This window comes from Pongo abelii, chromosome X (assembly GCF_028885655.2).
Source record: "Pongo abelii isolate AG06213 chromosome X, NHGRI_mPonAbe1-v2.0_pri, whole genome shotgun sequence".
In the NCBI taxonomy this organism is placed as follows: domain Eukaryota; kingdom Metazoa; phylum Chordata; class Mammalia; order Primates; family Hominidae; genus Pongo; species Pongo abelii.
Genome location: NC_072008.2, coordinates 49,327,360 through 49,341,064, shown reverse-complemented (window position 1 = coordinate 49,341,064; position 13,705 = coordinate 49,327,360). Strand labels below are relative to the sequence as shown.

Below are 13,705 nucleotides of genomic sequence, written 5' to 3'. Positions count from 1 at the left end.
CGCGCCACTACACTCCAGCCTGGGTGACAGAGTGAGACCGTCTCAAAAAAAAAAAAAGGTAAGGAAGGACTCTTTTAAAAAATGGTTTAAGTGGCTGGGCGTGGTGGCTCACGCTTATGATCCTAGCACTTTGGGAGGCTGAGGCGGGTGGATTGCTTGAGGTCAGGAGTTGGAGACCAGCCTGGCCAACATAGCAAAACCCCATCTCTACTAAAAATACAAAAACTAGCTGGGCATGGTGGCATGCGCCTGTAATCCCAGCTACTCGGGAGGCTGAGGCAGGAGAATCACTTGAACCCAGGAGGCAGAGTTTGCACTGAGCCGAGATCATGCCACTGCACTCCAGCCTGGGCAACAGAGTGAAATTCCATCTCAAACAACAACAACAACAACAACAAAAGATTTAAGAATATGTTGAAAAGCACTGAAAGATAGATTATTTTTGATGACAAAAGAAACCTCCACTAAACTAGGAAAACAATAATTTATTTATTTCATATGAAAAGGACACAAATTCTAATTTTACACCTTTTGTACATTATTCATGCAATAATTTCCAGTAGAGAATTTATTAATATAAGTATGTGTATGTAGTTAGTTATACATGGAAATATAAATCTACAGATACAGGCCTGGCATGGTGACTCACACCTGTAATCCCAGCACTTTGGGAGGCTGAGGCAGGCAGATCACTTGAGGTCAGGAGTTTCAGACCAGCCTGGGCAACATGGCAAAAACCCCGTCTCTACAAAAAATACAAAAATTAGCCAGATGTGGTGGTGTGCACCTGTAGTCCCAGCTGCTCGGGAGGCTGAGGCATGAAAATCACTTGAACACAAGGGTAGTAGGTTGCAGTGAGCTGAGATGGCACCACAGCACTCCAGCCTTGGTGACAAAGCAGGACTCTGTCTCGAAGTCAGTCAATCTACACATAGTCAATAAATTAAAAAATTTTCCACAGTTTCAAAATACAATTAACTTAGTATGATAAATAAAATTATGTATGTATTAATTATAATATTACCATTAATAAGCTATAATAACTTTTTATTTTTATTTCTTAATTTTTTAGTCTGTCTTGTCCTCATCCCTGTAACTTTTCAATAAACAAATAAAACTCATATCCATTTTCATGTATACATATTTGTATTTATTTGTAATTCTTTTTACCTAGGATAATCAACCATGCATATCAAATGTTTTTAATCTTTAATTCTTTTTTTTGAGACAGAGTCTTGCTCTGTCGCCCGGCTGGAGTGCAGTGGCGCGATCTCGGCTAACTGCAACCTCCGGCCCCCGGGCTCAAGCGATTCTCCTGCCTCAGCCTCCGGAGTAGCTGGGGATTACAGGCGCCTGCTGCCATGCCAGCTAATTTTTGTATTTTCAGTAGAGACGAGGTTTCACCATGTTGGCCAGGATAGTCTGGATCTCTTGACCTTGTCATCCACCTGCTTCAGCCTCCCAAAGTGGTGGGATTACAGGCCTGAGCCACCATGCCCGGCCCCTTAATCTTTAATTTTTATAAGTACATGGTGTGTATATTTATGAGGTACATGAGATTTTTTTTTTGAGACGGAGTCTCTCCCTGTTGCTCAGGAGTGCAGTGGTGCGATCTCTGCTCACTGCAACCTATGCCTCCCAGGTTTGAGCGATTCTCCTGCCTCAGCCTCCTGAGTAGCTGAGATTACAGACATGCACCACCATGCCCCGCTAATTTTTATATTTTTAGTAGAGATGGAGTTTCGCCATGTTGGCTAGGCTGGTGTCGAACTTCTGGCCTCAAGTAATCCACCTGCCTCGGCCTCCCAAAGTGCTGGGATTACAGCACCACACCCGGCCTCACTTCATTCCTTTTTATGACTGAATAATATTCAACGATATGGAGAAACCTCATTTTACTTATCTGTTCATCTATTGATGAACATTTGGGTTGTTTCCACTTTTTGCTATTATAAATAATGCTGCTTTGAACATTTGTGTACAAATTTTTGCATGGACTCTTACATATATTTAAAAATATGACCAGGTGTGGTGGCTCATGCCTGTAATCCCAGCACTTTGAGAGGCCAAGGTGGGTGGATCACTTGAACCCAGGAGTTCAAGAGCAGCCTGGGCAACATGGTGAAACCCGTCTCTACAAAAAAATGCAAAAATTAGCTGGGCATGGTGGGGAACACCTGTAGTCCCAGCAAGTCAGAAGGCTGAGGTGGGAGGATTGCTTGAGCCTGGGAAGTGGAGGTTGCAGTGAGCCGTGATTTTGCCACTACATTCCAGCCTGGGTGACAGAGTGAGACCCTGTCTCAAAAAACAAATAAACAAACAAACCAAAACAAATTTTATTACACATTTTATTACAGAAGGAGTAGGATTAAAAATAAAACAAAATAAAAAGTACATTTAATTGATTTTCTTTAAAATATTCAGCTGGGGTTTAAATTGAAATTACATAGAAATTATATATTAGTTTGGATAGACTTGACATCTTTATAAAATGAAATTGCCTCATCCAAGAACATGTATTGTGTCTTCATTTATTCAGATGATCTTTTTTTGTTTTTGAGACGGAGTCTTGCTCTGTCGCCCAGGCTGGAATGCAGTGGCACTATCTCGGCTCACTGCAACCTCTGCCTCCCAGGTTCAAGCAATTCTCCTCCTCCTCAGCCTCCTGAGTAGCTGGGAATTACAGGCGCGTGTCACCATGCCCTGCTAATTTTTGTATTTTCGGTAGAGATGGGGTTTCACCATGTTGGCCAGGCTGGTCTCAAACTCCTGACCTCAGGTGATACACCCGCTTCGGCCTCCCAAAGTGCTGGGATTACAAGCATGAGCCACTGCGCCTGGCCTATTGTAATTTTTTTTTTACAGAAAAGTATAAAGGAGAAAGTAACAAACCATTAGTTACCTCCCCAGAGATAACCATTGTTAACATTCCCTCCCCAACATTTTTCCCCCTATGGATACACATACATTTTTTTCAAGATCTTGTTTCCTTTGATATGTCATTTTAGTGGCTTGAACTTATTTCTGGAACAATATATGGGTAAAGTCTATGCATATATGTATCTATGTATGTATGTATCTATCTATGGAAAACAAGTAGATATAGACAGTAAAATAAAGACAGAGACAAGACAGCGGTTGGAGAGATGAAAGGAGAGAAAGTCATAGACAAGGAGAGACATATGGGGAGAGGAAGACACAGAGAGAGCTGTGGGCACATAAGGGCGAAAGATAAACACAGAGAGCCATGGAGACATGAAAGTATTGGGCCGGGGCCAGGCATGGTGGCTCAACGCCTGTAATCCCAGCACTTTGGGAGGCCGAGGAGGGCCGATTGCTTGAGCTCAGAAGTTGGAGACCAACCTGGCAACATGACGAAACTCCATCTCTACAAAAATACAAAAATTAGCCAGGCATGGTGGTGGGCACCTGTAGTCCCAGCTACTTGGCAGGCTGAGGCATGAGAATTGCTTGAACCCTGGAGGTGGAAATTGCAGTGAGCTGAGATCCGGCCACTGCCCTCCAGCCTGGGGGACACAGCGAAACCCTGTCAGAAAAAAAAAGACAAAGAGACAAGGAGAGGATGGAAAGGAGCATTTATTGAGCTCCTACTGAATGTCATTCTAAACCTCCAAGGTCACTTTGAGGGAGGCTGTCAGTAGTAACCCCTTTACGCCGCTGAGAGCCTGAGCCTTAGAATAGCCAACTGAGCTGTCCATGGTCACATCACCTAGATTGAACCCATCTCCCTGGCGCGGGCCGGGCCCACTGCGGGTGATCCATTAACTATTTATCTAATGAACAAACTAAAGTCCATCTCCTCCCCAAGGAAGAGAGATGAGGACCAGACCCCTATTCCACTCCACTGAGTCAATTTTTCTTGCCTGTTTTCCTGTCTACTAAGGTAACAGTAAGGTCGGTTGCCCCAGCAACTGCCCTCCGACTGCCATGGCAACCGCCAGCTCTCCACCTTGCCCTTTGGGCATCTCCATGGCGACGGGAGGTCTGGTGGGGCTGCCAGCTCCCCTAGGCTGCGCCTGCGTCGGGTGGGTGGGGGGGGCGGGGGGGGGCCTGGTTCCGGGCGTGCGCAGCCGCAGAGCGCCGCAGCCTCGCCAGCTCGCCCCGGCACTGCGCACTTGCCAGCCAGTTCGCCCGTCCGGAGCCCGGCTAGCTGGGGCAGCATGGCGGGGTCGCCGCTGCTCTGGGGGCCGCGGGCCGGGGGCGTCGGCCTTTTGGTGCTGCTGCTGCTCGGCCTGTTTCGGCCGCCCCCCGCGCTCTGCGCGCGGCCGGTAAAGGTGCGACCCCAGTCCGGCGCGGGGTGGGGGTTGGGGGAGGATGCCACCGGCGAGGGTTGGGGTTGGGGCTGCGCCGCCTCACCCTCGCCCGAGCCGGCTCCCGGGACGTGCGGAGAGATCGACGAGGGTGGCCCGGGCTCCGGCCGCAGGTCCGCGCCCAGGCCACGCCGGCACACCTGAGACCTGACTCGGTCTCTGCCTGTGCGGGTGGCGTTGTCCAGGGCGCCGCCGGTAACCGTGCCCTGCCCACCTCTCCGTGCCCGGTGCCTGTGACGCTGTCCACGGCACTAAGGCGCTTTAAGAAAGGGCGCGCGCGCATCGGTGTGTGTGCGTGTAATGTGAGGACAGCGGTGTGGAGGTGTCGTGTCCTTGAAAGTGTGTGTTCTTTGAGCGCTTCCAAGTGTCCTACAAAGGTGCCGTGGTGCGTCTGGGTGTGTAGTGTGTGTGAGACCGGGATACTTCTTTGCGCGATTCTTTTGTGGGTCCGATTGTTTTCTCAGTGACACCGTGTGTATATTTGTGAATCCTTATTATGTGTGTTGGCATGGCCTATGGGCGTGTCTGTGTGTGTGTGTGTGTGCGTTGTGTGTGTGTGTGTGATTTCGTTTGTGTTTGAGAGGGAGTGGTCTTCGCATCTCCGTGTGCACATTCCATAGTGGTTCTGTTGGACCAAGTGCCTGGGATTTCGTTTGCGTGTTCCTGAGACTGTTTCTCTCTGTTTCTTTGTGGAGCTGTGTCATCCTGAGGAGAGGAGCCATGATGTCTCTCTGCTGCATTGTGTCTTTAAGGATGGTGCATGTCCTTGCACCTGGATGGCTTGGCGATTGTAACTGCGGGAGCAGCTGCGGATGTGAACGTGTGCAGGTCCTTCATGTGGCTGTGGCAGTGTTGGGCTGTATATGTGATATCTCCAGGACTGTCGGTCCTCATGAGTGTGTGTGAGGCTGTGATTGCTGGTGAGTGTGATATCCCGGGGTGACTGAGGAGTGGTGGGCGCCAAGCAAGGGCATTTGGAGAGGCATCCTCCTCTAGCTCTTCAATACTGTCTGCAACAAAGATGGGAATTAAAAAAAACTATTACCTTATATCCGTGTAACAATGTGTTTAATATATATGTACAATGTAAAGAATGATGACAAAATAACTCCCTCGTGTAGCAGTCACTCAGCTGAATAAATAGAGCCTGACCAAGAGTTAGAAGCCCCTGTGTGCCCCTCTCCATGGCAGCCCCTGTTCCCCCACAGTCCTTATTCTGTATTTTCTGTCCATTGATCCCTTACTTTTGTTTGTAGCTTATCACATATGTGTAGCTCTCAAAAAAATCCATTGTTTAGTTTTTCCTGCTTTTGAACATCATTAAAATGGAATCATACTGGGTGACTGGTTCCTCGTAGTCACTAGGGGTCACTAGGAAGTCCTCAGGGTGTCTAGTAGTCTCAGGAAGTCTGCAGTGAAATTCTGGAACTTGACTTTTTTTTTCCCTTGGCTCTACTCTGGTCGTGAGATTCATCCAAGTTGATGCAGGTGGCTGTAATTCATTTATTTTTATTGCTGCATAATATTATATCCTATGAGGACATCATGATTTATATATGTATTCTCAATTTGTCAGTGGACATTGGATTGTTTCCAGGCTTTTCTTTCTCCCCCACCCTTTTATGCTATTACAAACAGTGCTGCCGTCATCTTTCACGAACTTGTGACCAGTAGCATATGTGCCAAAGCTACTCTGGGACGTGACATCCCAGGAGTGGGTCATAGGATATGTGCATCTTTTTAGATATTGTCAAACTGCTCTGCAAAATTACTTTGCCAGTTTAATTCTCACCAGCATAGTATGAGAGTTCCCATTTTTCTGCATTCATATCAACACTTCATATTATCAGACTTTTTGATTTGGGTCAATCTTTTGGTTATATTATGCATAGTATCTCCCTGGCATTTTAATTTGCTTTCCCCTGATTACTAATGAGGTTTTTAATTTTATTTTATGTTTGTTAGAGACAGGGTCTTCCTCTGTCATGCACGCTGGAGTGCAGTGGTGCGATCTGGGCTCACTGCAACCTTGAGCTTCTGGACTCGGTGATCCTCCCACCTCATCTTCCCAAGTAGCTGGGACTATGGGCTTGTGCTCCGCCTATTTTTTTTTGGTTTTATTTTTTGTAGAGACAGGGTCTTGCTATGTTGACCAGGCTGGTCTCAAACTCCTGGCCTCAAGCGATCTTCCTGCCTTGGCCTCCCAAAGTGCTGGGATTACAGGCATGAACCACTACACCTGGCCCAATTTTTCATATGTTTAGTAATCATTTTTGTGAAATAAGTGATCATGTATTTTTTCTATTTCTGTATGAGTTTGTTTTTCTCTTACTACTTTTTAGGAATTCTCTGTATCTTCTGTGTACTACTCTTTCATTGACTATTTGTGTTGCAGGCATCACTCCTTTTAAACATATTTATATGTGGCCTGTATGTTTCTTTTCCAGACCTTCACAGTCATTTTTATGATCTTTTATTCCTTGCTCAGATTATTGGTACCCTCTTTTATTTCTTTAAACTTGTGGAAATTGTTTCAAAACTGCTTGAACTGAAAATTTGTCATTGGGTAATTTATTCTACAGATGAACTTGTACACATGCCAAATGATATATGAACAAGTTTATTCATATAGTTCCTATTGTCCACAATATTAAATATGGAAAAATCTATAACTGTCATATCTACCATCACTACTCTTATGAAGAAACTCGGTCTCCAGGAGTGGGGGTGGGGAGGGAGGAATTATGAGAGTCATCAAGGGATCACTGGCGCGCTGTGGGGTGGGGGTGGGGGGTGTCTGGGGATCTTTGGTGGTCTTAAGTGTGTCTGGAGATATTTGGTGGTTTCCAGTGGCCTTAAGGGTGTCCGGGTATATTTGGATGGTCACGGTGCTTTTGGTGGCATCTGGGATGTTTGAGGCCCACGGAGCTTCCCGGGCTGGGGGTCCCTGTCTCGACGGACGCTGACAAACTCTTTTCCCCACCTCATTTTCCCGCAGGAGCCCCGCGGCCTAAGCGCAGCGTCACCGCCCTTGGCTGAGACTGGCGCTCCCCGCCGCTTCCGGCGGTCAGTGCCCCGAGGTGAGGCGGCGGGGGCGGTGCAGGAGCTGGCGCGGGCGCTGGCGCATCTGCTGGAGGCCGAACGTCAGGAGCGGGCGCGGGCCGAGGCGCAGGAGGCTGAGGATCAGCAGGCGCGCGTCCTGGCGCAGCTGCTGCGCGTCTGGGGCGCCCCCCGCAACTCTGATCCGGCTCTGGGCCTGGACGACGACCCCGACGCGCCTGCAGCGCAGCTCGCTCGCGCTCTGCTCCGCGCCCGCCTTGACCCTGCCGCCCTCGCAGCCCAGCTTGTCCCCGCGCCCGTCCCCGCCGCGGCGCTCCGACCCCGGCCCCCGGTCTACGACGACGGCCCCGCGGGCCCGGATGCCGAGGAGGCAGGCGACGAGACACCCGACGTGGACCCCGAGCTGCTGAGGTGCCCGGCAGGGGGTGGGGAGGGGTCGGGCGCCTGCGTCCGGGGAGGACGAGGGCGAGGAACTGGGAAGCCTGCTTCCCCCGTGGAGTGCGAACCCCTAAGTCCTGGGGCCCTAAGAGGGAGTGAGGTCCTGGATCCAGGGAGTCGGAGCAAGGATGCCTGGCTGAGGACTCAGTGAGGGAAGTGGACCCCAGGTCCTGGGGAGAGGGAGGCGGGGAAGCCACAGTTTCTGGGATGAAAGGCGAGGACGGCTGTCTCCTGAAAGCAATGGGCTGAGGACGCCTGCTCGGGGAGGGAACCGTGTCCCCAGGCAGTATGTGGTTGTGGATCCTGCGTTCTAGGCCCCGAGCGTGGGGCCGGGGAACGCCCCACCGCGGACACCGCCTCACTGCATTGCACTCGGCCCTGCAGGTACTTGCTGGGACGGATTCTTGCGGGAAGCGCGGACTCCGAGGGGGTGGCAGCCCCGCGCCGCCTCCGCCGTGCCGCCGACCAGGATGTGGGCTCTGAGCTGCCCCCTGAGGGCGTGCTGGGGGCGCTGCTGCGTGTGAAACGCCTAGAGACCCCGGCGCCCCAGGTGACTGCACGCCGCCTCTTGCCACCCTGAGCACAGCCCGGATCCCGTGCACCCTGGGACCCAGAAATGCCCCCGCCATCCCGCCAGCAGGACTGCTCCCCGCCAGCACGTCCAAAGCAACTTACCCCGGCCAGCCAGCCCTCCCACCTGAGGATCCCTACCCCCGGCCCCACAATAAACATGATCTGAAGCAGCTCTGTGCTTGTCTGTGTGAGTGGCAGTTTCTAGGGGCTGGTGGTTCGCCGCGGTGGTGGTTGCCCTTAGACCAGGAGAGAGGAGACCCTACCCTGGGTCCTGCACTTTAGAGCAATCACCTGCTCGGTCTATGTCTCTCCTAGGGGTGGAGGGGAAGACATCCACATAGACAATCGCGGATCTTGTGTCCCCCTTTTAGGCCTCACTTGGGTATGGGGATCCCAGGCTTTGAGGCCACTTTCAGGGCCTGCACCATCATTTTCCAAGGGACCATCCTCCTGAGGGCCAAGGGGTGGCTTTGTGGGGCATGTGAGTAGAGCTTGAGGTGCTGGCTGGGATGTCACAGGCACACATGAACACCTCCTGATGCGGGGGAGAGAAAGGGAGAGGGCGGAGAAAAAGGGAGAAGGCACTGAGGGTCGGGAGGCCCCAATACAGGCGCACTCTTTGGCAGACAGGCACGTTCTGGCAGGGAACTCTGAGAAGGCTGAGAAATTGGAGCCTGGGTATCCAGGTCACTAATAAAGTGTATTTGCCAAAGTAGGATAGGGTGTATTTGGTTTACTTTGTAAAGCTTGATTTGTAATGTCTGAATGTTTACATATTTAGTTATGTAGTGTAGAGGCCTACCTGTACTCTTGCTCCAGGCCCTGGAGATACTGAGGGTTGCTGTGGTGGCAGCTGATTTGTGGCCATGGTCTTTGCACTGGCTAGTCCCTCTGCCTCTGGATATCTTCAAGTTTTTGTCCAGATGTCACTTACTCTCAGGAAGGCTTTCCTGGACCTGTCACCCTATTCCTTCACCTGCCTTTAACACGTAGCCTTTATCACTGTCTAGCCTGATGCCATATCTATAAGGGCAAGGATTTTTAAGTGTCTTGTTTGCCTCTACCTCCCTTATATCTAAAGTGGAGCCTGGCACACAGTGGGCTCTCCCTGAATTTCTTGAATGAAAGAATTCTCACAACTCAAGTAACATTCTACCCAGTCTCACTCCCACCCACATAACACTCGGCACAGAGGCAGCTTTGAAACCCAAAACACCATTTATTTAATTTTGCACAAAATCTCTCAACTTGACATAACAAAAGCAACATTAGGCACTCCCATGTTACCAAAAAGCCCCTCACCAAGTGAAAACAAGAGAGGTGTCCATCTTTCCCTAGTATACCGGATGTGTCCCTCAAAGCTAGTTGCCTCAGGGGTCTCATGTCAAATGAACAATCACCCTGGCGTGGGGGAAGGTCTACATTTCTTGGCCAAGACCTTCAGGCCACAGAGCAGCCACAGTGGCAGGTGGCCTTCTGGTGCCGGGTCTTCTCCCTACAGGACCTTGCCATGGGCTCCTTCGCCATGGCCTCCTGGACCCTCTGGATCTCATGGACCAGCAGGGAAAAGGCCTCCTCCACGCCTTGCCGTGTTTTGGCCGAGGTCTCCACGAAGTGGGCCCCCCAGCTGTGTGCGAGGGCTGCAGCAGCGGCATGAGCATCTCCAGCTGTGGTCACAAGGTCACACTTGTTGCCCACGAGGACAAGGGGCTGGGCGGGGTGAGGGCCCCAGGTGGCCCATATCTGCTGTAGCTGGATCAGAGACGAGGGGTCATCGAGAGCGAAGACGCCCAGCACACCATCACAGACAGCCAGGCACTGGTCACGCAGGGCCCTATGGATGGCCTGCCCTGCTGTGTCCAGCACATTCAGAATGCAGTCCCCACTGTCCAGGGTCAACTCCTTCCAGTAGGAATCCTGGATGGTGGGGTCGTGGTCCTCCACGAAGCACTGGTGGTTCAGCTGGATGGTCAGCGCACTCTTGCCAACGCCACTGGCGCCCACCACCACAGCCTTGTACTCAGGCAGCTGCCTGCCAACATCCCTGCGGCGTGCCTGAGCCCGGTGGGTTTCCCCCTGGAAGGAAGGGCTCCATGTGGCCAGGCCCAGGTCGAAGGTGCCAGGCTTTGTTGGCAGCTCCATGACCCCAGCAGACAGCTCAGGGAAGAGACGTGGGCAGCAGGCTCTGCAAGTGGGAAGAGAAGAAGCAAGACAACAGGGAATAAGTTAGGGGAGACCATTTGAGGGCAAGGAGACAGTGGGGTGTCATTTCAACATTTATTGAATGCCTATTGTGTGCTGATCACCTTCCAATTTGCATGCTATATATATATGATTTATGTTGTTTTATCCCTGTCCCACGTCCCCCCATCTCTCCTTCCCTCTTCACACGAATCAACAACTGTGAAGGCTGGATTTCCCAAACATCTTTATTGAGATGTAATTTACATCCTATCAAGTGCAGCCAGCTAGTGTCCAATTTAACGGGTTATAGCATATTCACGAAGTTGTGCAACTATCACCATAACTAAGTTTTAGAACATTTTTCTCACCCGGAAAAGAATCCCCATGCCCATTAGCAGTTCCTCCCCATGACGGAGGGAGGGCAGGATTTTGCCGGTTTTGGTCACCATTGAACCCCAGCCCAGCACAGTGCCTGCCAGACAGTAGGGACTCAACATTCCCACTCCCAGAAGGTTTATGTTCTAAAAGGCAGAGGCAGATAATACAATAAACCAAATAAATATGTAAATCACGTGGTCTGTTAGCCATTATCATTAGAATGTAGTCTTTATTTATTAATTATTCAATATACATTTATTGGGAACCTACTGTGTGGCAAGGACATGGAGGTGGGCAATAAATAGACAACAAACTGTAGCCCTCATGAAGGTTATATTCTGGTCGGGGTGAGAGACAACAAACTAGGTAAAAAAGTGGGCTGGGCACAATGGCTCACGCCTGTAATCCCAGCACTTTGGGAGGCCGAGTCGGGTGGATCACCTGAGTTCAGGAGTTCGAGACCAGCCTGCCCAACATTGCGAAACCCCGTCTCTACTAAAAACACAAAAATTTAGCCAGGCGTGGTGGCGGACGCCTGTAATCCCAGCTACTCGGGAGGCGGAGGCAGAAGAATCGCTTGAACCCGGGAGGCGGAGGTTGCAGTGAGCAGAGATCTCGCCACTTGCACTCCAGCCTGGGAGACAAGAGCAAAACTCCATCTCAAAAAAAAAAAAAAAAAAAAGTGAACTATATGTCAGTAGCGGGTGATAAGCATGCAGAAGGTGCGCAGTTCATGCCAGGCTTTTAAATTATAATTTAATCTCCATTCATTAATTCAAGAATTTTCCTTCGTGCCAGGTATTGTGATATGGCAGTTAACAAAACAGACCCCAGTCCCTGCCCTTGTGAGGATTAGATTCTGGCAGAGAGAAAGAGACAGTAACAAGATAAGGAACAAGGAAGTTGCATGTTCGAAGAGGATGGGCACACGGCAGGTGGTCAATTAGTGTTAGTTATTAGCAGCACATCCCCATTCACTCAGTGAATGCCCCTCGGTGTCCTTGGGCTCAGGAAGTGCCCTGCTTAGTGCATCCTAATGGCTGTTGCCACGACTCCCCTCCGAAAGCCTGGCGCAGCGGCAGTTTGGGGGCGGATGGTGGCTTCGAGGTTTGGTGGAGTTGGAGATCCGGGCAAGGTCCCAAATGGGGATGCGGCCGCGGCGTCCTCAGCTCTGAGGGATCCCTGGGAATAGTCACTGGTTGCGTTGGCCCAGAAGGAGCGGGGGCGGGATGAAGACAGTAGGAAGCAGAGGACGGAGCTTGGGGGTCCCCGACGGTTGGGGACAGGAAGAAGACCTGGAGGACTGCGGGGAGGGGCGAGGCGGCGGCGCACGTGGAGGGAGAGGTCGGCTTCTGGGGGTCCTGTAGGGGTGCCCGGCCATCTTTAGGGATGGGTCAGAAGGCAGAGGCGGGGTCGAGGCTGCCTCTTAAGTCGGGGTCGGAGCGGCTGGAGTCTGGGGGCGCCGACGGTGAGGAAGGAAAGCCCGGGGCCTGGCCGAGTGGCGGAGCGCAGCTTCCACCCCAGGTGCCTGGCGGGACGGGGCCACACTCGCCCAGTCCCCGCGACTCGCAGGGAGGCCGCGGCCCTGGTCCCCACGGCTCCGCTCCCGGGAGTAGCCCGAGGCTCAGAGGCACGTGCCGAGGGCACTGGCCCGGGGTCTTAGCCCGCGGGATGCGCCGGGGATGGGGGGCTCGGTCCTCTCAAGTGGCGCGGAGCCCCCGTGGGGTCCCCTGGGCTCCTGGCGGGTCCCCGTGGCCGCGCGCTCAGAGCCGCCGGGACCAGTTTGGGGGGCTTCGCCCAGCTCACCGAGGCTGGCGCGCTAAGGGGCCGGGACCTGGGGTCAGGGCGGCCTCGCCAGGTCGCGCTTTCCCGGACGAGGCCGGGTGAGGTGCAAAGCTCGGAGTGCGGAGGGGTCCCCGAAACCAGGACTCCACTTCGGGCTCGGTGTGAGCAGCGTCGCCCAGGCATCCTGTCAAGACCCATCCCGACTCCGGGTGAGGCGGCCCCGCTTCCAGCCAAGCGCCGACACCCCTCCCGGCCGGCCGAGTGAGGGGCCGCTCGCCCGGGAGAAGGCTTGGCGCTTGGGGGAGGGTCCCCCAAAGCCGGCGCGGGGATACCCCCAGGCTTGGCAGGGCCAGGGGCACCGGCGCCTCGCTCACCTGTGTCCGTGGGGAGGCGGGCGCACTGGGACGCTCTGACAGACCTGGCGGGGGGCGACGCTGCTCCCCGGGGCACCCCGGCGGCGGGTGGGGGAGTGGACATGCGCAGCCGCCCTCCCTCGGCTCCTCAGGCCGCCCACCCCCCTGCGCCGCGCCCTTGCCCCTGCCCCGCCCCTGCCCCTGCCCCTGCCATTGCCCCGGGGGAGCAAGGGGTCGTGTCCCCCCAGGCGGCTTGCGCACAGGCACGTGGGTGCCACAGCGGCCTCTAGGGGTGCACGGACGGCGGCCAAACCTCCCCATGTGTCCCCTGCGGCGCCTCTCCCTTGCTTTCCTGTTGGTGGTGTGTGTGTGTGTGGGGGGGAGTTGCGGGTCAGATTTTGACCAGGATGGCCTGACTTTGGGAACTGTTTTGTGGGAAGCTCTTTCAGGCCACAGAGCCTGTGCTGCCTCAACTCGGTTTTTTGGTAGCTCTGGAGAAAAGAGAGTGACAGAGGAGGGGTCATTCTGTCAGGGAAGAAAGACCCTGATTGAAGGCAGTTGCCTGTCAAGCTACACATTTCCCAGGCTCCCTTGCAGCTATAG

At 52.8% G+C, this 13,705-nt stretch overlaps 2 protein-coding genes across 2 annotated transcripts; one reads left to right on the top strand and one right to left on the bottom strand.

The window, feature by feature from the left end:
• Nucleotides 1-4,067: 4,067 nt before the first annotated feature.
• On the top strand, nucleotides 4,068-8,573 carry PCSK1N (proprotein convertase subtilisin/kexin type 1 inhibitor). Its single transcript, XM_002831610.5, has 3 exons — nucleotides 4,068-4,295; nucleotides 7,330-7,802; nucleotides 8,214-8,573. The coding sequence occupies exons 1-3, from the start codon at nucleotides 4,182-4,184 to the stop codon at nucleotides 8,407-8,409; spliced, it is 783 nt and encodes a 260-aa protein (XP_002831656.1). The 5' UTR covers nucleotides 4,068-4,181; the 3' UTR covers nucleotides 8,410-8,573.
• A 954-nt stretch (nucleotides 8,574-9,527) lies between these two features.
• On the bottom strand, nucleotides 9,528-11,049 carry ERAS (ES cell expressed Ras). The gene has a single exon (XM_003779630.4). It carries the CDS (start codon nucleotides 10,542-10,544, stop codon nucleotides 9,843-9,845), a length of 702 nt encoding a protein of 233 aa, XP_003779678.1. The 5' UTR covers nucleotides 10,545-11,049; the 3' UTR covers nucleotides 9,528-9,842.
• Between the last annotated feature and the right edge of the window lie 2,656 nt (nucleotides 11,050-13,705).